Here is a 25,871-nt window from a genome sequence, read left to right on the forward strand (position 1 = left end):
ATAAATGTGTGATTCTTCTAGACTCTCCTATAGATGAATTATTGGTCAGTTGCATTAAGTTGTAGATGTTAAATAAAATATCTATTTCAAACACACACACACACAGAGCCACAGCTGTCGGGGGGGGGGGGGCCACGGCCATGTCAAGTTTTGTGCCATGTTTCAGACTGCAGCACTAATGATTTATGACACTTCTAACTGAAGAGGAGAAATGAGTCACTCTGTAATTACTATGGAAATGTGTTCATTTCCCATCAGACACACACACACTCACGTATGCAGCCATGCACCCGTGGAGACACACGCACACAGATACACATCCAGCATCGATGGGGAAGTGTTTTGAACGTGGGTCTCGCAGAACATGTGTGTGTGTGGTGGTTGGGGGGGGGGGGCAGACGTAGGTCCCCACAGGATTATCACAGTTGGAGCAGAGGTGTGACCCATGTCCCCATATCCCATATGCTCAAAACACATGCCCCAAAGCACTGTGTTTGTGTGTGTGAGCGTGTGTCAAGGGGGTAATGATGGTCCCTTGGTGTTTGACTGGCTTGAGCCCAGCTGATAACCAGGTGGGGCCCAGAAAACATTAAGCCCCCTCCTCTTTATCCTCAAATACCAGCAACCAGTCTCTACCCTTATGTGTGTGCGTGTGTGTGTATTCCCAAGAGAGCCTATTGATGTCTGGGTTATACCATGCATTCAGCTGTGTAAAATCAACAGAAGGATTATACACCAAATGACTGAGATTTGCTGAGCCTAGTGAGACCCCACATTTCCCAATTTCTGCCGCTGTGTCTCACATTAATGCTTTACTGTTTCTATTCCACTCCGGTTTATATTTTTGTCTTCATCACCCCCTTTTCTTCATATATTTGCCATTTCTTTCAGCCTCCCTCTCTCCTCTGCCCTCCTCCACTCTGCTGACTTAAATCACACTGTCTGTGCTGCAGTTACTCTTGGCTCTAAGCCCAAATCGATTAATCTTCATGATGGACAGACATACCGACCCGTTGCTGCTTTACCTGCACAACAGTTGAGGAGGATTGCACAAGAAGGAAACTGAAGGGAGGAGAGGAGGCTGTAGTATTTGTGTTGTGTTTAGTACCTCGTTACATGAAACTGCTTTTACATTTGATGTTTTTTGTCCAAAAGTGTTCGTGCCGAATTTAAAAGAGCCGTAAATCTCAGAGACAGCGTTATGGGGGATCAGGGTTGTTAGACACTATTCGAGGCGGAAGCTGAACAAAGTGGAAAGAAATACACTGACACAAACATATGACACACACACACACACACACACACACACACACACACACACGCACACACTAGCAGCATCCTCCCCCCATTGAGGTCTGTAAAACAGAGTAAGTTAAACACTTCCTCACAGCTGGATGGCAGGATTGAATTGATCAATTTGTCAATACTGTGTCTTGATCGTTGAACTGACCCGCGCTGCAGGGTGTGTGTCTATATGCTCACGGGGGGTGGGAAAAGGGCATAGCGGTGTGTGTTTGTGTATGTGTGTGTGAGAGACGCATGATAATATTGAAGGCAGTGGTAAACGGCCAGAGATAAAAGAGGAGCATGCATTATGGATAGATCTGCCTCTCTATGACTGACTGACACACACACACACACACACACACACACACACACACACACACACACTCACTCAACCTCAGGCGGAATTGACAGGTAGACGCAGAGAAAAAGAGGAACAATTAGCTTCCTCCAAGCTAGTCTCAGAGGAGTGAACGTGTAAAGACAAAAAAGGAAATATCTAGTTCACCGCTATTTGCTGTGGAGTGCGGTTCCTAGAAATATTTTAGATTCACCACCTGTGTGGAATTGCACATACACACTCAAGGGTATGTGATCTTCCATAGACGTGCAACAAAGCTATATTGGTATCCGTGTGGTGAAAAAAACAATCTGTGCCGTGTATCTAGGTCTACAGAACATACAGGATCATAATCCAGCTGTGCATTTCTCTTTCAGACACTGTGGCTACATCAAAGCCAAGCAAGACCCCGATGAGGAGAAGATGCAGTTCCAACATGGCCGAGGTAAAGACACAGACACACACAGAAATGTTTGGATGTGTATTGCTATCATAACTGTGCATGTTTCTTATCATGTGCTGTACCAAAATTCACCACTGCAATAAATAACATTACAACATGATGCACACAAATGCATAATATTGTTTTTGTTTTGTCAAACTCAACGATTTATCTTGAAATGTTTGTGATTATGCAAGCAAGCTTCACACCATCCTGCAATAGACCAAATCACCTGTATTTATAGTTTACACAGTTGAAGACTCCAGGAGGAAAAGCACTCACACTGGTTAGTCACATACAATAGCCGTGCTGTGTTTGCAGACCTTCTAATGTGTTGTTGAAAAACAGTCAGAGCTACAGTTAATACAGTTGGTGCATATGTACGTCTCCAACTCTGCAGCGTTCTCAGCTAAATAAACCACATCGTTTCACACTCTTACATAAATGTTTGCTGGCAAAGTGTAGCTCCTTATGGGTTACTGTTAAAAGTTATGAGTCATTTTAACACCATTGCTAACAAAGTAGTTATGTGTTTAATTATGTAATCATTTGCGATGTCACTCAAACAGAACGCCCACGCTCGAGCTCCCATTTTAACATGCATTCACGCTGCTGAAGTGTCCCAGTAGAAATCAGTGTGGGTTCCTGGAGAAAAACCATCTCCCAGAGGGATCAATACACTAGTGCTATACATACACCGAGCTAATTCTGGTTATATCAGCACATATAACTTTCATTTCTCCCCTTTTCCTCCTCATGCAGTCAAGCTGCCAGGCAGCAGGATCTACATCCATCCTCACACCTACGAAGACCCCAACCAGGCTGTCAGGGACTTTGCCAAAGAGATCGATGCTTCCAATATTCGCATAGAGCGAGTCATTGGAGCTGGTGAGTTGGCAGTAAAACAGCAGTCGACTATTGATGTAACTAAAAAGAGTAACGTTTTTAACCTGAATTCAAATTACTATTGCCTTTTCGTAGGAGAGTTCGGGGAGGTTTGCAGTGGTCGGCTGCGTGTTCAGGGAAAGAGGGAGATCTACGTGGCCATCAAGAGTCTGAAGGCGGGATACTCTGACAAACAGAGGAGGGACTTCCTGTCTGAGGCCTCCATCATGGGCCAGTTTGACCATCCGAACATCATCAGGCTGGAGGGTGTGGTGACAAGATGTGAGTGAAGCTTTTGGTTTAGTAACCACACACTCCCCTTTTCCTTTCTCTGTAGTGAGTGAGTGTGTCTCTCACGTCGCTGGTGGCGATGTAAATAAGAGCTAACCCTGAACCAGATGAAAAAAACTCCATTACCATGGCAACGCTTTGATGAAACATGGCGGTGTTCATGTGAACGGCGGCTGTTTGACTCTCATGCAGCCACTTGTTTAATTCCCATGATTGTGTTGGGCAATTAGGGCAAGTTTGTCCGTGTGCGCGAAATAGACACAGGCCTGGTTCAGCAAGATAGCTGATTTGTTTTCGCCGGGCCTCGCTCTCAATCCCACTCTCTGTCCATCTATCTCTCTCTCGTCTCATACCTCTCAGCCAGTGTCCCTCTAATCTTGTCATTCAAGCGCTCCCCACTTTTCTCCTGTCTCTATGTGTCTCCGTCTCTCAAACCCAGAATACGTCAATGCAAAGCAGGCTAAATTTTCTTTCTGTCTGTTTTGGACCTACAACCACACTGAAGGCACAACTCGCTCCGTAGTTTTGGCCGATGGTGTGCGTTGATGCAATCCCCTGGAGCTCTTTACTTGACAGAATCGTTTCAACCGCCAAAAAGCATGGCGGAAAGCCTGGTCCTTGCTGCACCTGGGTATCCCCGCCTTCATGACCAAACTGCTATCGTGACCAAAATGCAAAGCTTGGTTTGTGTGGCATTGGTTCTCATAATTTGTGAAATGGTCCAGCAATTATGCGTTAATGAACTGCAAAGCCAACCGCTAATGTTATATTTTTATATTATAATCTCCAGGCTGGTCAGGGGCTGTGTGGCAGTAAATTCAAGAAGACAACTCTGTTAGCTCGAACCCATTCTGTGATCTCTTACCTTAAATGTCGAAATAGGTGATCACCAACACAGGCATCGTAAATTCGATCCGTATTTGTGTTGATTTCGCAGTGCAGAAGTGCCCGACTCATCGATCAAATCTGTATTTTCTGCTCGTTCAGATGGCAGAAAACAGAAAAATATGTCAGCAACTAAAGTGGGTGTTTGTCTGCGATAAAACACAGTATTCATAGAATGTCACGCAGATGTTTCTTAGAGATGAACAGACAACCAAAAGGAAGATGGAGATAGTCAAATACACCTCCGCTTTCCCCCTCTCTCACCCTCTGTCTCACACACACACACAAAGATCTTGAGTCCATCACACACACCGGTGCTCAGTGGCACTTAGGCCAACAATAAAAGAGCATATCCATATGCATAGGCTTCTATCATGAATATTAATAATCCATAAAGTTAATTGGATGTGGGTTTTAGGCTCATGAATATTCAGCAGCATGCATATTAAGAAAGGGAACGCGCTGCATTTCTTATTCTCTCTCTCTGTGGTAACTGTGACCTTTACACCTTTGCATAGTTGATTGAGGCCGTTTGTAAGAGTAGCAACAAACTAAATCAATTGTGGGTTTTTTTGTATTATTCTGACAGGAATACATGTAATTATGGCACTTTCTTTTCAATGGCACAAGCCATTCCAATTAAAAATACCAGAATAAATTCAAGGCTTACTCCAAATCCTTGAAATGTTCTGCTGACTGTGGAATGATTGGCTTTGCTCATATGAATATAACAACATGTTTGTGCTCCTTCCTTTTTTTTTTTGCTGTGTGTGAATGTAACGAGCGTCTGTCTACTTTTACATGCCTTTCTTTGTGTCTCTCATCTCACTTGTCTTCACGGCACATTGAGAAGCTGATAGAGCTCCTCAGGAACAAATCTCACCAGCGGAGCAGTAATTTCACAGGTCACAGCCCAGGGTGCATATGTGAGAGTGAGGGGGTGAGAGTTGAGATGGGTCAATAATTCCTTCAGGCCTTTTTTTCTTCAGCACCAGCTGGTCCCTTCACACCGCCCTCAGTCTAATCAGGCAGGCTGACCCTGACTGCTCTGGGCTCAGGTGTGTTGGATTGGTTTGTGTAGGTGTAAGCAGTAGTAGAATCAGCAGTTATAGGAGTACTATTAGTTGGAGTAGTACCGAAAGTAGCTGTTGTCACTGTTCTGCTGTAGCAGAAGTAGCTGTGGTACTGCAGTATAAAGCAGCAACAACAGTTTTAAACATATTAATACCAGTCGAAATGATACTGTAAAAAGCAGACGTTCTGGTGTGAGGATATCAGACAAGAAAAGAGTTTAATGGCCTAAGAATAACATGTGCTAAGACTTGACTGGATGACAATATCACACTCGTATCCGTCTGCTAAATATGAAGCCGGAGCCTGCAGACTGTTAGCTTAGCTTATCATAAAGACTGTAAACAGTGGGGGGAAAGCTAACCTTGCTGTGTCCCAGGATACAGTGTGTGCGCATTAAACAAACAAAGTGTGACGTGCAGAGGTGCTAGTAGGGCAATTCTTTTTTGAACCTTTGAATAGAACCAGGGTACCGGTATGCCTCGGATCTTTATGATAGGCTAAGATAACCAGCTGCTGGCTGTAGCTTCATATTTAACGGACAGACAGGAGATCATCATCATCTCACTCACGGCAAGGAAGCAAAAAAGCGCCTTCTTCAAATAGCAAGAAGGAGCACTTTAGAATGATTGATAATGTAAATAATAGTCTTACAAGTAACAGCATAATATAAGTACTACTAGTGCTATGGTAATACATGATAGTAGTAGTAATGATGGAGGGTAGCGAATGTAGCAATGATGGTTATCGTGGTATTTATTTGAATTTTGCATTGGGTATGTGCTTATTTTGACTGTCTGCTTCTGTGTGTGTGTGTGTGTGTGTGTGTGTTATTTCCTCTTAAAACCTCATAAGACCTCTGCCTCCTCCATGTGCCACTCTAATAACCTACTCTGCTGTCTGTCACCTGATTGTTGCTATTGTCATGCTAATTAGAGCACCACAAGCGGAAAAGGAAAAAAAAAAGAAGATCTTTCTTTTCTCTGTCTGTCTACACATCAGGAAAGTGCAGCATTCTGCCCCCCGTCTCCTTATCTTCCCCTCATCTCCCCGTCCCTCATTTTATCCATCCACCCTTTATGTGTTTTACAATCGCTGCAACAATCGGCTCATTTGGAAAACCCTCAATTACCGAGCTCCATCTCATCTGCCCACATTGCCTGCCTGCCCCCCCCCCCCCCCACACACACACACACACACCCCCACACACACACACACACACACACACACACACACACACACACACACACACACACACACACACAAACTGAAAAGGTGCTATCAAAACTGCCCGTCTTTTCCATCCGTCTTCTGTTTGAAGAAACTAGTGATTAGTTTAACTGTGTGACTTTGTGCGATGAATAATAAGTGTTTCAATCTTTCCTGTCAGAGCGCTTTGAAGTTATTCACGTTTTGAATACGTATGCAGATCTGGAGATTGGACTGTGGGGACAAATGACGAAGAGCAGAAAAAAGAGGGGAGCGTAGAGAAAGTGAGACAACGGGTGCGGGACGGAGGGAAGAAGTGAGGGGACGGATGAGATAGGACACAAGAGCGGGGAAATGAGAGAAGATGGGGCTTGAAAACAAATAGGGGCAAAGGGGGGGGGGGGGTAAGATGTTGGGAAGAGATATGAGTTGTAAAAAAAGGGGCGGATAGACGAGAGGAGAGATGGCGAGCAGACAAACGTGAGGAAATGAGAGGAGAGGAGAAAGCGAAGAGGGGGAGTGGAGAGGTGTAGCGAGGGGTGGAGATAAGGTTATTGAGTTTCTGTCTGACTGTTTCTCCGCACCCTCACGTGGCGCTTCCCAGAACAGAGATCTGCCCTGTGTTAAAAGCATCGTATCACTTAGTTCAGAGCCTTAACATTAATCAATACAGCAGTTATTTCATTTTCTCGTTTGTACCTTGGGCCGCCTCATTCAATAATGCGGTAATGCGGCCCGCTAGCGCAAACACAGATAGCCACTCGTAATTTAATTGTCCAGATGTATACGGACTGTATCACTTTCGCTTACACTCACACCAACACACACAGAAACAGCCGCTTATAATGTAATTTACCAGATGTATAGACTCCATCACTTTGATACACACACACACACACACACACACAAATTAACAGACACACACACGTGAGGCCTAAATAATCCTAGCTCCATCCTGAGGAAAGCAGAGACCACACGTTCTTCTCTCACTTAATGAAGAGCTGTATATAAAGAAGAGCAACTCCCCACTGATTGTTCCATAACACACTCCACCTGGCAGAGCATCGATACACACACACACACACACACACACACACACTGGGAGGTGTTTTTTAGCTCCACAAACGGCTGCGGTATTTCTAAAGGCGATGAAAGGCTATACATTGGAATGAATATGAATGTGATTAGTTAATTATGCGCTTTCAGGAGGAAATTGCAGAACGCTCAAAAATGTTTGGCAGTGAGGTGCGCCACGCAGAGTTGAAGAGGCTCCGTGCTGCCAGTGTGTGTGTGTGTGCGTGTGTTTGAAATGTGGATGGCATGTGATGAAGTCGCTACAAGAACTGAAAGAGAATCATTGTGTCGTCGAGTGTGCGCGTGTGTTTGTGCTGGCACTTAACAAAAAGAGACGGAACGAGCTAATATACAGCTCAAGTGCATGTGGTCGGTTTTATTGGTAACCCCTGTTATCTTTCAGAGCTGCAGGGATAATTCTGTATGGCAGGTGTCCAGATGATGGCTAGTGATAGCAGTGTCTGTGTGTCTGTGTGAACGTGCCAGGCTCACATGGACCTCTAAGCCGACACAACGGGATGAATGCGTTTCATTGGGCTTCTCTCGTGACCGCATGTAACACTGTGTGCCTGAAAGTAATATTCTCCCTCAATGGTAAAATACATACACATACCCACACACACACCTCCCTTGGTGGACAGAAAGCTGTGAAGAGTCAGACCTCCTTTCAGTCGGGATCAATCCCATCAACGTTTTTTTCTGTAGCTGTGACAAACACACACACACACAAAAGCACACACATGTTCTCCACCTCTGATCAGAGCTGAAATCAGATGGTCATCCCCACCGATCCACTTGCGATGCCCTGAAACCAGCTCTGTGTCTCTCTCTCACACACACACACACACACACACACACACACACACACACACACACACAGGCCTCGTGTGGAGATAAATGTGACCAGCAGTCCTCACCCGAAGCAGAAGAAAATCCAATTCTATTTCACTTTTATCCCCGAGACTAATGTTACTGTCAGAGAAGACACCACCACCAGAGACCAGGCGACTCTGTTTGTGTGTGAGTCCCAGTGTGTGTGCGTGTGTGTCTGTGCGTCTGTGTGTGTGTGTTTGCTGCAGTGAGATAGTGAATTCATTTAAGGTGATGTATTGCTGTCTTTACCTACAATCTCACTGTAGGCCTCGTGGTGTTGTTCCTGCCTTTCCATGACAAGCGTTTGACCCCTCCTCCTTTCCTCTCCCTCTTTCCCTTCCTTCTCCTTTCCTCCTTCTCTTCTTTCTTTGCCTTCCCTCTTATACTTCTCTTCTCACGTGCCCTTTCCCCCTACCATCCATCTTTCTTTTCCCTCCTTTACCTTTTAACCCTTTGCTTCTTTTGTCCAATTTCCATTACACTCTTTAATCCTTGATTTGTTTACCAGTAATTTCCATTCTATTCAATTTTTTTCTTTCAATTCATTTCCCAATTCAAATTCTTAATTCAACAGAGCGTTATTGGCATGGCATTTTGATTAAAAGAAGGGAACATTTAATTTCCTATTGACTGTGTTCTTTAAGAAAACAGTCCTTAAGAAGATTCTGTCTCGTGCATTCTCATCTCCACACCAGGTTTTTTTAGTATCTCTGAGGTCTGATTGGGGAAATGTGACCTATTCATCACAACTGACATAGGCTGTGTGTTTACGAGCCATGCACGCACCCACACACCGTTTGTACTGCACATTGCATGTTTGTTTGTGATTGGCAAAGCTCGGCTGTCGGGGGGGGGGGGGGGGGGGAACTGGGGAGAACCCTGTAAAACGTGGACAACTGCTGTTTTTGGTGAGCGGGTGTGTGCCTGTGTACATGTGATTGCAGGTACTTTGTTCATCATTTGTAAGCCCCACCAGATGCCATGCAGGGGAACATAGTGCGCAGGGCCTGTCAGTCAACCGCCCCTTCATCACACGAACACACACTCGTGCAGGTGCATGTAGCGATCCAACCACAACCCCCTTCCCCTTGAGGCTGATTAGTATTCACGAGATCTCAGGAGGCCCCTAATACACACACACACACACATATTCTGGAGGATTGGTCCATTCTAATTATCTCCTGGCGTTTATGGAGAGGGCTGATTAGAAGCTGTCAGTGTGACTGATGACGACATGCCATGTTATCCCCTGGAGAGAGGCAGAGAGACAGAGAGACAGAGAGGGAGGCTGGTCACAGCTGTGGACTCAACTACTTCTCTGTCCTCGTCTCTTTACAGTTGGTGTCTTTCTTCCTTGTAATTCTGCTCCAATAACGGCTGCCTTATTATGTGCCTCCGTAGGTAAACCAGTGATGATCATAACGGAGTTCATGGAAAACGGATCTCTGGACACTTTTCTCAAGGTGAGTCGCGGCTCAGCTGGAAGGAACACGACACACACATTTCCTCCAAGGCCAGGGCCACGTGTCTTTACAAAGGCCCTGTGGAAAATGAATGAAAATTGTAGCGTTCATCCCCCCAAATTGCCATCCTGGAGAGCACATTCTTCTAAGAATAGATAAAAAAAAGATACCTGACTGTAGTTGTCTTTCATCTCAAGCTGGAGAATTCTGTATATAAAACATTTCACACTAAGGACTTAAGTTAACAAGTCTCCATTAAAATTAACACTATTTCAGCTCATTAGAGTTTTTAAACTTGAGCCACATTGTTATATGCAGTCACCACATTAGGAATGTAATGGATGCAGTTTACACAATTTAAGAAATAAGAACATAGCTGTTGCAGTTTTTTTGCAGCTATAACGACACATCAGACAATTTCAAAGTAAAATAAATGCAACACATCTCCACTAAATGGTACAGTGTACGCAGAAGAGTAAATGGCATCTGTATTTAGACATGGTGAGAGTATTTTATGGGGTGAAATGTTGAGTTTAAGTGACACAAACAGTAAAAACAATGAAAATCATTATTTTCTAAGCTGCAGGAAAATAACCTCCAAAATACCAAAGAGATTTAAAACAAAACGGCTTGATCATGAATGAACAGAGAAGTACAATAAGTAGAAATATAACTCGAGACTAGAGACTAGTTTGTAGAGTATAAATCCCTGCCAGAACATTACAAAATTAAGTCTGGAAAAGCAGATTTTACTCAAGGTTATTGCTGAACCCCTTATTAGTGAAGAGATTTAAAAATCAAAGGGAGTCTGTGGAGGTATTGCTTTGTTATTGAAATCGACATCATGACAAGAGTTAGAGGAGCCTGTCACTCAATACATTCATTACATGAATTGATGTTTTTAACGAATTTGTCGTAAAGCCTATCCCCCAAAACACATCACAAACCTGCAGACGGACTAACTCAAGAAATCTAAATGTATTCCTTCAAAACTGACCGAAGATTTTGAAGTATTTCTCATAATGTCAATTATATCCACAAAAGTATGGATCTTTATGACATTGCAGATGCATAAGACAAGCATATAATGCCGTAAATGTTGATAAATGAGTGATTCATGACTCCTGCTCATGGAGCAAACGTAGCAGTATTGATTTAGCTGAGGAGCTTTGAATTAAGGTTTTGCATACACCCAGATGAATAGCTTGTTGCAGCCCCGATGTGCCTCACATTGAAAGTCCCCCTGATTCATATTCAGAGTTGCTTGTCAGCCAGTAAAATCACTGCAGTGCTCCAAAGCCATTAAGTCTGTGATGATGGGCCCATCGCTAAATAGACACCAATCCCATCAGCAACACTGAAGCAAAATGAAATGAAATCTGACAGATAAAAAATGGCCTGAAACACACACACACACACACACACACACACACACACACACACACACACACACACACACGCGCGCACGTACACACGCAGCACATGCATGTTGTGTGTTGCAGTATGTATTGTAATGAGGGTCATAAAGAGTGCTCGCAGTGGCTCAATATAATTATGGAATTTTATGGGTTTTACAGTTCATCCGTGCTCCTGGCATCCATATGCGTCTTTAATTACGATGACCATTTATTAAGCAGTCGTCCCTCGGAAACAACAAAACCACTGTTCTGTCCGCGAAGCTCTCCCTCTTTTAGTCTCCTTGTTTCTACCTCCAGTAGCCTTTCTACGCTCTTCCTCAGTATTCGTTTCCTTTTAGTTTTGTGGTAAACTTAAATATTATGTTAGAATCTGCCCAAAAAGTCTCATTTTCCATTATCACCTTTCTCATCCATCTCCTTGTCTAACCTGTCTGCCCTGCATTTGTCTCCCCGGCTCTCTCCCCGCCATGCCCACCCTTCCTCCTCCTTCCTGGCAATGCAATGTGGTGGGCAGATTGATAGAGGAAGTCTGTAGGTTTGTTAGACAGTCCAATCAATCAGCATCTCACAAAACCACGGGCTAATTAACTTACTCCACAGCTGCCGAGAGAGTGAGAGAGAAAGAACGACAGAGGAAGGGGGAGGGGGGTGCACAGATGTAGAAAGATGAGGGGAGATAGATAGATGGAGACTGAGTCAAAGTAATACAGAGTTCTCTCTATCTCTCTCTCTGGGACAGTGACTGAGGACAGACAGAGATGGATGGAGAGAACAAAGACACAGAGGGAAGGAGAGATGATATAAAGGAGAGAGGGTGACTGATAACATGGATGGCTTTTTAACGTGGGCCGTTGGCCCGGGGCAGAAATAATTGGCAGAGGAAGGTGAGCTGGACCGTCATCGATCAACAGGCTCTGCTCTCTGCCAAAGACAGCTCAAATATGAAATCCAGCGAGCTCTGCTTGCATGCACGGTTAGTGTTAGAGAGGAAAGTTTTGACTTCTCTATCAGATCCAATCTTCTGCAAGCAGGATTTTCTTGGTGATTCTCCATTGATCGCTGGGTGGATAACTTCATCTTTTGCTTGCCACCTCCCAGAGAGAGGTCAAAGCGGAGGGTTAGCAAGAGCTGGATGGGCTTCAGCGTCTAGCCCAGAGACAAAAGCACGGATTGCTGCCATTACGGGCGCTTGAATCCTGGCTTGAGCCTTCACTTCCTGCTGTGGTTGTTGTAGGACTTGATCCTAATCACTATGCCCCCCTGATGTAGCTGAACGTCAGCATTTACACTGTGCTGTGTGTTAATTCATCTTTCTCCTTGTCTCTACCTACAGAAACACGACGGCCAGTTCACGGTGATCCAGCTGGTCGGCATGCTGCGCGGCATCGCCTCAGGCATGAAGTACCTGTCAGACATGAGCTACGTTCACCGAGACCTGGCAGCTCGAAACATCCTGGTCAACAGCAACCTGGTGTGTAAGGTGTCTGACTTTGGCCTGAGTCGAGTTCTGGAGGACGACCCGGAGGCTGCCTACACTACAAGGGTAAGAACGCTCTCAGCTGTCATGAACAAATGTTACCTCCAGTTACAGTTCGCCCATTGACCCATACATTATTAGAGTCCAAAACCAAAACCTTGCAATCATTATTTTAAAAAAGAAAGCTGATCTGAAAAAGTCCAGAGGATAATCAGACCTGATCCAAAATGTGGTCGACCTAAACAGACCCAAAGAAGAAGAGCAATAAATGTCATTTTTATGGGACTTGACAGTCCACACCCTCCTCACACACACCATGTGATCAGAGCTGATAGCAACTCCACTTGTATCCACTTGGTATTATTACCATTCACACATATGAACACAAGCACTAGAGGCACAGCTGGCTGCTATTAAATGTGAATGGAAACCTCTGAATGATATTCTGGCTCTGGCGCTGCATTCAAGACTCCAAAACTTGGCCAAAAGGTGTGACGTGGAGCAGTTGAGAAAGTTTATGGAAATTATCTCCGACATGGGGGAGCGGCAACCCGGAGCAAACCAATCATGCTTGTTTTGATTCCCGCAGGAAATAGAACAAGCACTTCAAACTAAATTTAGGGAAAGCTGATCACCGCGTTAAACGGCTTCCCAATTTGATATAACTTTAACAAGCCAATTGAAAATGATGCATGAAAACACATCGCTCAGGAAATTAACCACTTTGTTTTCCATGATGGAAATCAGAGAAAAAAACCATCCAATCAGAGCTGGATATGTAAATCAGGCTATACACGACGAGGAAGCTCATGAGTGGCAAGAGGGAGCCTGCTGTCAACAGACCCGACACCCACGGCTAGAGAGCGGGACACTGACCTGATACGAATGCTTATAATTTGGACGACTCTGGCCGAATGTCTGGTCTCAGTTGCTACAGTAGGAACTGAGTGGACGTGTGATGACTTCTTCTCTACATGTATAAAATGTCTCTGTACTGACTGGACAAAGCCGTAAGGCTGTAAGGGCCCTATCTTACACCCAGCGCAAAGCACAATGCAACGGTCATTGCGAGTTTCAGACTGGTGCAGTTTTAACGCCCACATTGTATAAGATGCAAATGTACTCGCGCCCATCTGTGTGTCCACAGGTGGTTGGTCTTGATATGAGGTGTGGACAGGCACGTTGTTGGCGCAATGCTTTCTTGAGGAAGGAGAAAGCAATTGTGCCATTGACCAACTGTAACTTGGACTACAGTCAATGTTGCAGTATTTTCCTGCTATTGAAAGGGTGCATTATTCCGATCAGATGTGCCTTTATTTGCAGGTTCACGCGTACTCTCTGCTTGTTACACACACAGGGACGTGAAGCAGTGCTCCTCTTCAGTTAAGTAGGTTGTCAGCGCAGTCGCTCACATGCAGGAAAATGGAGTTGTTGATGGGACAGAGGATTACCAGACGGCGGAGGATGAGGGTCTACTGCTCTAATATAAAGTCTGCTGGCACACTTTCACTTTGCACTAGAGCAAATCTGTTTCCTTAGCAGAAAGACCGCTCGCTCCTTCAATTTGACAAATCCACCATCTGAATAACAATGTACCAGGTGCAGGCACATCTGGCTACAAAGGTAATGGGAGATGACCATCTGATTGGTTTAATACACATTACGCCCAAAACGCACCTGTGATTAATTAAGAGGCTAAATACAACCTCTATTGCCCCTTGTGCTGGTTAACTAAAGTAGAGTTGGACACACCCTAAATGCTGTTAAGCCATGCACTTTAGTCCATGCGCTGTAGATGGTTTAAATAGGGCTCTAAAACTGTACTACACAATGCAGTTGGATTTTTATGAGGCCATGAAACCCAACTGATGACATAAACGTATGCTGTTCACAAAATTCAACACACACACTGGATGTATGCATACACACAAACTTCACGTTTTGCCCGCATACAGACAGATGAAAGAAGTCTTTGGTAATCACCATCCTCTCACAGAGCACGGAGAGAATGAAGAAAGTCAAACATCAGTGAGTTAAACCACTGCGGAGTAACTCATCTAAAATGCCCACAAGGAGATGGCATTATTCATATTCATAGGAAGTGTTGGGGATGTTATTTTTAATATGGCATTAGCATTGCCCTGGGAGGAGTGTATCAGCCGCTGACTGCTCTATTGCAATCACACACACACCCCCACTGATGTCAGGAGAGCTAGATGGAGAGCTGCAGGCATGAGGCCGAGGCGGAGATGGGGAAGAGACAGAGAGAGAGAGAGAGAGAGAGAGAGAGAGAGAGAGAGAGACAGAGAGAGAGAGAGAGGCGATATCAAATAAGACCGAGATCGAGGGAGGCTGAGAGAAAGTGAGGGAGCAAGAGAGAGAGAACGAGAGAATAAGGGAAGGCAGGCGAATCATCCAGTGAGAGCAGTTAAGAGAAAAAAAAGAGGATGGGGTAGGGGTGGACTGGGGGTGGTGGAAACAAAAGTACAGTGCCGAGTGACTTGGCAGCTTTGTCTTTTATTTGACTTTGACCAAGCAGAGATGGGAAATGCTAGGTGGTGCAGAGGCAGCTGCCGCATGTTAAAAAGCTGAACTGAGCCCTATAGAGGTACGGTGTGTGTGTGTGTGTGTGTGTTAGACAGAGCGAGAGAGAGGGGGCATGGGTATCTTACTCCCTATTCTGTCTATACAGTGGGCTTTATGGAATCCGTTTGATCTGTGCATCAACAACAAAGGCAAGAGAAGAAAAAAAGATGGCAAAAGAAAGTCAAGTGTAAGAGTAAACACTGGAGCCAAAGTAGCTCCTATGTTGTGAGCAGATTAAAGAGGGAGTGTTTCCTTTAAATTGGTGTATAATCAGACCTGCTCTGTTTGTAAAGGCAGCAGCGCCGCACCGAGCTTCTCTGCAACCACCGTCTTAAAACGTTTTTTATCAGCTCCACTCCTATTTATTATAGAGCTTAGCCTCAAACATACTAATGAAGCAACCTATACATATTCATACCATTACAGCAAAACACCAAGTTCAGGGTGACATATTCAGTATGCCAAGAATGTGTTGACTGTGTTGTGAACCATCTCCAGGGAGGGAAGATCCCCATCAGATGGACGGCTCCAGAGGCCATCGCCTACAGGAAGTTCACCTCAGCCAGCGATGTGTGGAGTTACGGTATCGTCATGTGGGAGGTGATTTCATACGGAGAGAGACCCTACTGGGAGATGTCCAACCAGGACGTGAGTCACAAACACTTACATCATGTCTCAGTTACAGTGACTGCTATGTCTTCCTCCATCTTCAGCTCAGTTCTTAACTTAAAGAACGAATCTTCTGGGACATTTCTCGTATTGATCTAGAAGCTGATATTTTACCCTCTCTCCCTACAGGTGATCAAAGCAATAGATGAGGGCTACCGTCTTCCCGCTCCTATGGACTGTCCTGTGGTGTTGCACCAGCTCATGTTGGACTGCTGGGAGAAGGGACGCAGCGACAGGCCAAAGTTTGGACAGATTGTCACAATCCTGGACAAGCTCATCAGAAACCCAGCCAGCCTCAGAGAGCTGGCCAACAGCTCAGCATGGTCAGTGGGAGAAAGCTGTACATTGAAATCCTCAGTTCAGCTCTTTCACTCACACATGCATGTAGTCTGGAGATACCTGGATTACATTATAGGACGGTACATGCATAGAAGACATAATCACTGCTTTAGATCTACGTTGTAAATCTACTTTGTCAGTTATGAAAATTGTGAAAAGTAGGAAATGTCATTTTTTTTTCCCTGGTAATACCCCATTCTAATCTGTTATCGCTGCAAAGTAACATTCGTCAATGAAAAGGTATGAATATAAGATTGTGGGTTGGCATATCTACAGTCTCACATTCTAAATTTAGACTTGCTGCCACCTCGGTTGTATTGCACACGACCATAGAACATCATTTAACTGATGTTAAGAACCAGACCAGCAGCATACAGAGTGTGCAAAAGAGTATGAGCCAGTCCCTTTCCAAGAAAACTGAAGACACTTTAAAAAAGATAAAATAACAAATCCCAGCACAACTGAAAAGACAACTCACAAAGGCCTACCCCCTGAAGACACAAAGAACTGAGACAAGAAAGAAGAGTCTTATACACGGGTCCTTATAGACTGTCTTTAACTGAAGCATATGAAGCACAGTATGTAAGTGCATATCGTATGCTAATGCAGATGCAATTAGTACTACATTTGCAAGGTATTTACGGAGTTTGAGCATGCACATGAACAAACACAAAGATCTTTTACAAAATAGCAATAGAAAGGAAACGGTCAAAGAGTTTGACAACTCTTTGACTGTTTCCCTGTGTGTTTCCCTGTGTGTCCCTGTGTGTACTGGAGGCGAGGGTATGAATCATTAAGCAAACTTACCCACTAACGGGTAGGTTACATTTAGGGTTCATATTTTCTTTTCACAATGGACTTGAGTCTGTCATACTGTGGTTGTTGCAGAGTTAAAGCCATTCTGTCCAAATGCAGATAGAGCACCATGAATGGACATTAATTGGCTCCTCAAGTGTGCTGCTGACACTTTGCATTCTTATGAATGCCCCGAACAAGAGTTGGACTTAATAACAGCTCAAAGGTCAAATAATGGACTTCGGCACCAATCAGAAACTATTATTTACTGTAGCCACTCAACGGGACAACATTTCATTGAGTCGTGAGTGTGCTTTGTATCCCAGCAGGGAGGACGCGTCCACCCCAGAGTTCAGTGTGAGCACAGTGGATGAGTGGTTGGAGGCCATCAAGATGGGCCAGTATAAGGAGAACTTTTCCAGTGCTGGATATGTCAGCTTGGACTCAATCCTCTACATCAGTGTCAGGTACAAACGGCTGGTGACTCATCCCAGTTAAATGAAGCACTCAATAGGTCAACATTGTCAGTAAAAGACGCACTATATGCCACTTGAGTGTCATTTAAAATGAAAGAAGGGGATTTACACAAGTATCTTGGACATGAAACCTCAGCAGCTGCTTGGCATTTGAGAGACAATGAAGATTCCTTTTTTGTGCCATTAATTAATTTCTTTCTTTTCTATCTTCCTTGTAGTGAATTGGCTAAGATGGGTGTGACTCTCGCCGGGCACCAGAAGAAGATTTTGTCCAGCGTGCAGAGCCAGCAGACCCAGGCGACGCACGTCCAAGTATAACAGTTTCCACACAAACACACAGTGAGACAGAGCCGAAATGGATTGCTCCTGTGAAGAGTTTCCCCACTGAGATGGAGTTGGAATGGATGCTCTGTGCTCGGGCCTCCACTGATTTGGAGACACTCTGAGATGGAGACAACATGGATGCTTGACTCCTTCACCTTTTTGCAGTTTTCACCATTCTTCCCATCCTTCGATGGGCACTCGCACTCAAAAGTCCAAGCAACACAGCCACCGTTACGGAGCAACAGAGGGACACGCGTCCAACAACAAGCACTCCAGACCATTTCACATCATTTCAGGTCAGCAAAAGAAGAAGAAAAATGAATTCTTAACTAAAGAAATTACAAAAAAAAAATAGAATATAATTATCATCACTGTCTGTGAGGTGTACAGTTGTTTTTTTTTTGTTGTTTTTTTACTGTCCTTTTGTTTCTGTTCTCACCTTGAAGAGTTTACAAAGGGTCAGAAGAAATGTATATGTGTAGATATGTTTATATGGGCTGTGTGTGCCACAACCGTAGAGATGGACCTAATGTTTGTATTGGTGGTGAGGTTTATATCGCTCAACCTTAACGGGAGTTAGTCCCTAGTAAATGTATGGCCCCCTCCATTGTATACAGAAAGCCAATGAGTGAGCAGAGATTATGAATGACATGAATGTGTAGGGCGAGGGGAACAGAAAAACTGGACCTTAAAAGATAGAGCGGGGTGTCGATTTTGCTAGCTCATGTAGGATGGAAGTATTATTCATTTAAATTGTGTATTTGACCAGGACAAGGGCTTCCCTAGAGGCTGCTCTCAGACACACTTCCATAGCCACCAGACCCAGTGCACCTTTGCTAGTCTGTTTGCGCTTGTGATGTAACCGAGTGCAAAGAAACAGCCGAAACTGCTTAAGCTGCAGTCAGCACAGATACATTTTTCTTCTTCCATAACTGACTGTTCCAAACAACATTGTCTGTTCAGCTGTTACAGTATGATGATGTTGGGAATATTTCAGCCCAAAAGTTTGCCTTCCCATGTTTCAGGTGTGTAAAGAAAGTTATAGTGTTTTTGTGTGGAGCGAAGGTGATGCTACGGCCATCATAGAGTTGACACTGATAAGAACGTGTACCTTGTTTTTCCCCAGTGTTGTGCCATGTAACGTCAGCTTGAAATGTTCATCTGGGCAACATACCATCATTTCTACTATACTCCGTCCTTTCATCAGCTCCTGTGGCTGGATGGTAACACGAGGCCAGTCACAGTAATTACAGTGTTTCGTTAAAATAGTCTGCTTGATGAGAAGGAGCCTTGGAATGCACCCTTTTTTTTCCAGCGGGGCAAAATATACGCAGTGTTGATTTTCAGCTGTGCCACCACAAGAGGGTACATTTTACTTTCAAAAAAAGATGATTTGTGTCTTGTTCTGTCTCACTTACTTGTTATCTGTCTTGCCAACCACTTTCAAGCATCCCTAGTCTCAAACCGATGCTGATAAGGTCAATTTACAAAACAATATTTACAGCAAAAAGAAAATAAATTGGTTTGTTGTTGTTTTTTTCCTTATCAGAGGGAAACTGCTGCTTATCACAGTAAATACAAGCGTAGATATGATGGGACCCTCTTTGTGTGCACTGCATTAATAGCACTGAACCTGCTTTAGTGTATTCCCAAACCCAGTTTCAATATATGTGGTACTCTATAGGACCAACAGTGGCAAAAAGTACAGTATATATGATTGTATTATAGTGTAAAATATGTACAGTGTTGATTTCCAATGTTAGAATGTTTGTAATGATAACGATGATGATGACTATGATGTACTTTTATTGTGAAAAAGAGATTTCTGAAGTTCTCGTTCAGGGGCGGGTCATACAGAAGAAAAGTCGAGGGAGGTGATTTGTTGGTATGATCAAAGGAATGTAGCATGGTGCGAAGCTTCAGCTTTGATTGACAGGTGGCAGTGACTGCAGTTCTATCATAGTGTTAGAATGAGTAGAATGGACTTTCCTTATTGATACACTGGCTTAATTTGCAATATCTCCCGTAAACAGTAATTACATGCACTTTTTAAGCCTGTGTTCTACAAAGCAACTCTGAAAAACAAAAAAAAAAAAAAGCTTGTTTGGGTGAGGTACTGTGGAGATGGAAGGAGAAGGGTTGAGATAAGACATGTTCTCAGATCAAATTTCTATCCACGAACACCACAAGTTAAACAGTCGCTAAACCCCTCCCCCAAGCAGAAATTGTCCAATCATAGATTAGCAACCGTAGCTAGGCACGGCATACCCGTCAAGCATATCCGCATGCTGGAGCAATTAGCATGCACTAAGAGCGTTACTTGGCATTTAAAGACTTTGGAGGGTGGTTACTTTTTTCAGCCTTTCTATAACCCAATATACAAGGGCAACAGTGTACGGATTGGATTGAAAGGGTGTTTGTCTGTTCTAGTGTAAACTGCAATAGCTAGCATGCCGTGCTAGCTAGTGTCATTAATTACCTAGGTTACATTTCTTTGTGGGGTGACAGGCTATGAAAATAAACGCCACGTTCACAACTAGCTCATCCACTGCGTTGTATTTCTCCACTGACTTGAAGCTGATCTTGGATGCTGTCAGAGTTACGGGCAACGTTGGCTGTTGTCCCGCTCATTATTGGATTCTTTAAGTTTACACCAGAGCAACCCCAGCCAACAGCCTCGGAGATAACGCTTCATGTGCCAAGCACATTGGTTATTCTTCACACTAAAAGCCTTTCCTCTTGTAATGTTTAAAATGAAGTATGGCCCCTTTTTAACCTTTTTTTTTTTTTTTTTTTTTTTTAAACAGGGTTTTCAATTTAAAACAAGTGAGCTAGAAACATTAAAAAGTCAGCAGGAGACAGCATTTTCAAGCAACTCATGGAACTAAATGAAACTTAACTAGCTTAGCTATCACAACATGCCGTTGACATCGGTCATTTTAGCCAGGAAGAAATAATGTCCATGGCTAAAAATGTCTTTTGTCTACATCTGCCTGAAATCAAGGACCCAGTGTTTAATGCTTTTGATGCTTAACCTGCCGCTCTCAATGTGCCATTCCAGAACGAAAAGCTTGACCGGCACGTAGCAACTGTATCCAATTTCAACCACGATAAGGCTCTTGAGTTGTTTTTTCAGCCCTATTGTTTGAGAATACAATAAAAATACAATGCAATTCGGAGAGTCTGAAACTCTACATTCTACTCTTGCTAACTCTATGATTTCACTCTAGCGGACTACCCTTGACCGCTGGCCTTTTAGATGCCTTATTTACTGAGCTATTGTTCTTTTCTGTTGCCCTATAGAGGCGATATTAAGAGTAAAGTGTATGTACAAGTAGTATTTATCTGTGTTCTTAAGATGACCTCACATCGACACCCTGGTTTTGTAACATCCCAGAGACCTTCTCTTCAACAGTACCGTCCCTTTGATTCCTCTAAGCAGAACAAAGTCATTTTGTTGCATCATGAATCTTAAAGCTGATCATCTGTAAACGCTGATAGAGAAATTGGCAGATTGTTCTTATTTATTTGCATTGAGTCATACGATTAACAATTTGATAGGCTGCATTTGGTTGCAAAAAATATTGTCACTGGCAAAATTCCTCATGCAATGTCAGGATTAGAAAAAGACAATTTTAAGCATCACTCAAAAAAATGGGCGCATTGCAACAATGTCATCCCTTTTTCTATAAACTTATTCAACACTCACAGTTTAGACATTTTAATAATTCAGAGGTCATACACACACTATTCACCCTCAAGGTAAGCTATGTGGGTTGGTTTACTTGATACTCAAATACAGTGTTTGTCCTCCATACCCCACCATCTCTCTCTCTCTCACCCTCCCTTTCTTTGGCCACCGTACAATGCTTATTTGTCCCCATGCCAGTTTCCTCAGCGTTGCTTGTTATAAAGGGTGTAGGCATTCTAATGTCTTTCATGTTGCTGTAATAAATATGCTAATATTTCTAATTTCTCACCTCAAGCCTGCAGTGTCTTTTTCTTTCACAAATTATCTGCTTTTTTCCCTTTCTTTCTGTCTCCCAGACACACACAAGTACACACACACACACACACACGCTTATCCACACGCACAACTCCACAGTACATTTACACTGGGACTTGCGGAATACGACAGTGTAAAATTCCCAATGCCTTTACATGAAAGTGTTATGAAGCCCTCGCTTGATTATTTTTTGCTGTGTAACAAAGCCTGAAGGTATTTAATTTTGTTTTGCTGTGCATCAGAAAATCAGTGCATGACTGGGAAATTCAAGTCTCATTTGTCCCCAGCTCTGCTCTAATGGTGATAGCGCTGGTGAAATTCCCATCATAGCATTCTTGAATGGCAAAATATGGCCACCCTGCAACCACATCTTCATTATCAGAGTATATATGTGTGTGTGTGTGTGTTCCTTACTGAGAGATGATTCTGTCTCGGGGGAGGGGGAAGGTCAGCGACTCCTGGCCTTGGTTAACCCCTTAATGCACTGGCCTAGTTGCTGTCACTCTATGTTATTGCCATTACACCTCATTTACCCCATCATATTAGGCTCCATATCCCCCTATCGCTCGCTCCCTCCGTCTCTCTTTCTCTCACACACACACACACAAAAAAAAATTCAGGGCCTGTTCTCCATTTCCTCAATATCTATCTCCTCCTACTGGCCTCCTCTTAATCTTTCTGTTGGCCTTGTGCATCCCCATGTTTTCTGCCTCATCCTATCCATCCTGTGCAGACAGACAGACAGGTTGTGGCTCGTTCTCTGACCTTGACTACCCCATTATCTCCCCTCCGCTTGCTTTTTCCTCTTCTCATAGCTTTCTAATTTCCCCTACCTCCATCCATCTATCCATCACCCCATCCATGCAGAAGTTTTCTCCACATGCAGCCCTCTCTTTGAGGCCCACTGCCTCTTTCCGTCTCACTGCTATCACCACTGGGTTTCCTCTCACCATTACAAGCCAATCCATAACTTTTGGGCTTTTGTTTCCAGGTGCCTCAGTGGGGAGAATGTCATCTCACGTATTTACTCTGGATAACACGGAGGCTACTGGGAGCCAAAGGCTCAGGCGATTGATTCATCATGCAGCTGCTATTGGCATCATGTGAAAAGGTCAGGTGTCCTTACGGAGAACACTTTAAAAGGCCATTGGTGACTGATGAGCCTGTCATTTTCCATCACATACATGCACAAGCACTCTGTTGCTCCCTCTCTATCTATGCCTTTCTCCATGTTCCTCTTCTCTGCACTCTCTCTTTCTCTCCCATGGGAATAGTAATTGGGCCCCTCTGTCATGCTGTCGGGTGTGGGTTTGAGTGTCCCCTCATGTGCAACAGCAGACATTAAAAAAAAAACAAGGGACCAAACAGCCATAGATCCACCATGACCTCAGGGTCAGCCATGTGTGTACATGTGTGTGTGTCTGTCCATGTATGAATGTCACATCTGTGTGTTCATAGTGCTTGTGAGACCAAAAACGGTGTGTGTGTGTGTGTGTGTGTGTGTGTGAGTGAGTGAGTGAGAGAGAGAGAGAGAGAGAGAGAGCAGTTCGAGTATCAAGACAAAAAGAAAGTATGTAAAATGAACCAGAGGAAAGATTTCATCGGTCATTGGTAAGATTTGAGTTGCTGCTTTGTCGCTCTTGATTGCATTGCATGTGTCCTCTCTAATCAAATATGTCCGAGTTCAGACGGTCTGAGTGTTTCACGATCTGCGCACACACACACACACACACACGTACACACCAGTGCTCTTCTGTCTCATGAGGTTTTAGTTTGCTATCAAAGCGATTTCCTGTCTCAAATTTTCATCAGTAATCAAAGTTCCTGATTGAATTTGAAAAGTGAGCCCAGCTCCATAAATCACATTACATGCCTCACTCCCATCATGCCCCCTCTCATCAGCCACAGGAATGAGACGCCACCCTGGGTGTAGGTCTGCGTCATGGTCTCCCTGTAAGTGTGTGTGTGTCTCGTGCAAGCGGTGGAACAGGAAAATGGATGTTGACAGAACTGTGATTCGATCCGTGCAATTTTCTGTTGGGACAGATAATACAGAAAGGAGAGAGGAACGGTGAAACGACAATAAAGATAACACACTGGGGTCTTTTTGTATGTGGACACAATTCTTGGCATCGTTTCAAGTTCTATTGGCTCGCAGTTAGGTTGAGTTTGTATGCATCAGTACAGCTCAAATCAGTGATAAAGTCAGGCAAAAAGGGAATTTAGTAAAACTGAAATGCTTTTGTTGTTGGCATGAAAAGATTAGTGATCAGGCCCAGGGGCCAAAAGGGTCAGAGGATCCCAACCAATTCAATCCAATAGTTTTGTTTTTTTCTTTCATATTAAATCTTCACATCATGCAAAAGCTACAGTGACATTTCATTAAAATATAGTTAAATTAGTAAAGTAATTTAAATTTAAAGTTTGACAGCAGAATAGTTCTGCTTCAAGAAAATAGAAACCTGCTCCTCCGGGTTTCTTTACTGCTTTCCTATATGTTGTATAGTATGTTGTAGTGTTGCGCGGGAAGTCAGTGTGGTTCTGCTGTGGCAGGACGCTTTGGACAGGAGTCGGATAGTCTCTCTCTCTCTCTCTCTCTCTCTTAGTATCTCCAGTGTGAACCAAATACTTATGTAGTGCCGTTGGTTCAAAAACTGAGCCTGAATGGTCTCGTTCAACTGCACGATGTCACTGAAACGGACAGAAAACGAAAATAAAGAGACTTAAAATGAAATAATGAAATAAAAGATATTAAAAAAGTAGTAGACAAAAACAACTGCATAGACTCAAACGACAAAAAAAAAGAAATCAAAACGACTACAAAGATGAAAGACTACAAAACTTAAAATAATACAAAAAAAATAAGACAATGATTACAGAGAAACGCAAAACAAATATAAAAAGATGCAAAACCATAACAAAGAGACACAAAACGACTAAAGGAGACTGTGTGAACGCACGATTATTGTCTCATATTCCGCCTAAGGCTGTTGGCACCAAATGAAATAAAAACTGTAATATTTCTACAGTTAGACCCAAGTATAAAAAGGTAACCAGAAAACAAGAACCAGCAAGAATTCCTGCCTGTGTTGGACAGCTGTCACCACCTAGAAATCTGTTACAGATTACAAAATGGACCAGAAGTACATAGATGGATGAATAGAATAAGAGGAGAGGAGGAGAATAAATGGTGTTTGAGTTTGGAAAAAAAAAAAAAAAAAAGTGAAGAAAAACTTGGAGGAGGTTGGAGGAACCGAGATAATATTGACCACATAATACCTTACAGATGTGGAAATTACTGTTGGCAGACATGACACACTGAACTGCGAGTGGCTGACTGGAGAGGGACCCTGACCAAACACAAACTCGCTCTAGTCCAAATTCGTGCTCTCCATCGACAGAGAAAAGATGATGAAAATCTAAATTTAGACCAAATGCATCTGTTCGTCTGTAAATTACACAAACACATGCACGCAACAACATAATATCTCTCCAGGGCTCAGTGAAATATGGGGTGATAGTGTATGGAAGCCTTATTTATTGAAGTGTAAACATACTGCTAATGTCTTCCTCCTCCAAAATGTACAGGCCTACTTCTTGCCTTTCTGTGAAATCCCATTATGAACTCTGCATGTGACAGCTGATTGCAGTGTGTTGCATGATTTCCGGTGCCTGTCGCCCGAGCGTGTACATGTGTATATGCGGAGAAGAGACACGAGTGTTCTTGTATACGCACCACGTGTTTACGTGTGTTTCCTCTCATGTATAATCAAACACAGCTCTTCAAGTGCCGTCAATCAAGCTTTGATGTTACGGGGAAGAGCCTAGAAACAGCAGCAACCCCCTCTGTGAGCTGAGGGAAGTTGTTTCAGGGTCGGTGGATCCATATGAAATGTTCGCCAAAGCAAATGGATGGAGAAGATCAGGAGCCTGCAACATAATTATATATATTATATAACCCACG

At 43.6% G+C, this 25,871-nt stretch overlaps 1 protein-coding gene across 3 annotated transcripts in view; it reads left to right on the forward strand.

The window, feature by feature from the left end:
- Positions 1-21,880, forward strand: part of LOC116387745 (ephrin type-A receptor 3-like) — an 80,941-nt gene extending 59,061 nt beyond the window's left edge. Inside the window, exons 11-19 of one of the 3 annotated variants that reach the window (XM_031855105.1) lie at positions 2,002-2,069; positions 2,829-2,954; positions 3,048-3,233; positions 9,756-9,817; positions 12,569-12,778; positions 15,797-15,946; positions 16,097-16,290; positions 17,431-17,568; positions 17,796-21,880. In XM_031855105.1, the coding sequence (XP_031710965.1) occupies positions 2,002-2,069; positions 2,829-2,954; positions 3,048-3,233; positions 9,756-9,817; positions 12,569-12,778; positions 15,797-15,946; positions 16,097-16,290; positions 17,431-17,568; positions 17,796-17,895 (1,234 nt within the window). In that variant the 3' untranslated portion in view covers positions 17,896-21,880. Of the gene's footprint in view, positions 1-2,001; positions 2,070-2,828; positions 2,955-3,047; positions 3,234-9,755; positions 9,818-12,568; positions 12,779-15,796; positions 15,947-16,096; positions 16,291-17,427; positions 17,569-17,795 lie in introns of all 3 variants that reach the window. The other 2 variants (XM_031855104.1, XM_031855106.1) reach the window with 2 other exon arrangements.
- The last annotated feature ends 3,991 nt before the right edge of the window (positions 21,881-25,871 follow it).

The sequence above is a fragment of the Anarrhichthys ocellatus genome, unplaced genomic scaffold, assembly GCF_004355925.1.
Source record: "Anarrhichthys ocellatus isolate YVR2014 unplaced genomic scaffold, GSC_Weel_1.0 scaffold15, whole genome shotgun sequence".
Classification (NCBI taxonomy): Eukaryota; Metazoa; Chordata; class Actinopteri; order Perciformes; family Anarhichadidae; genus Anarrhichthys; species Anarrhichthys ocellatus.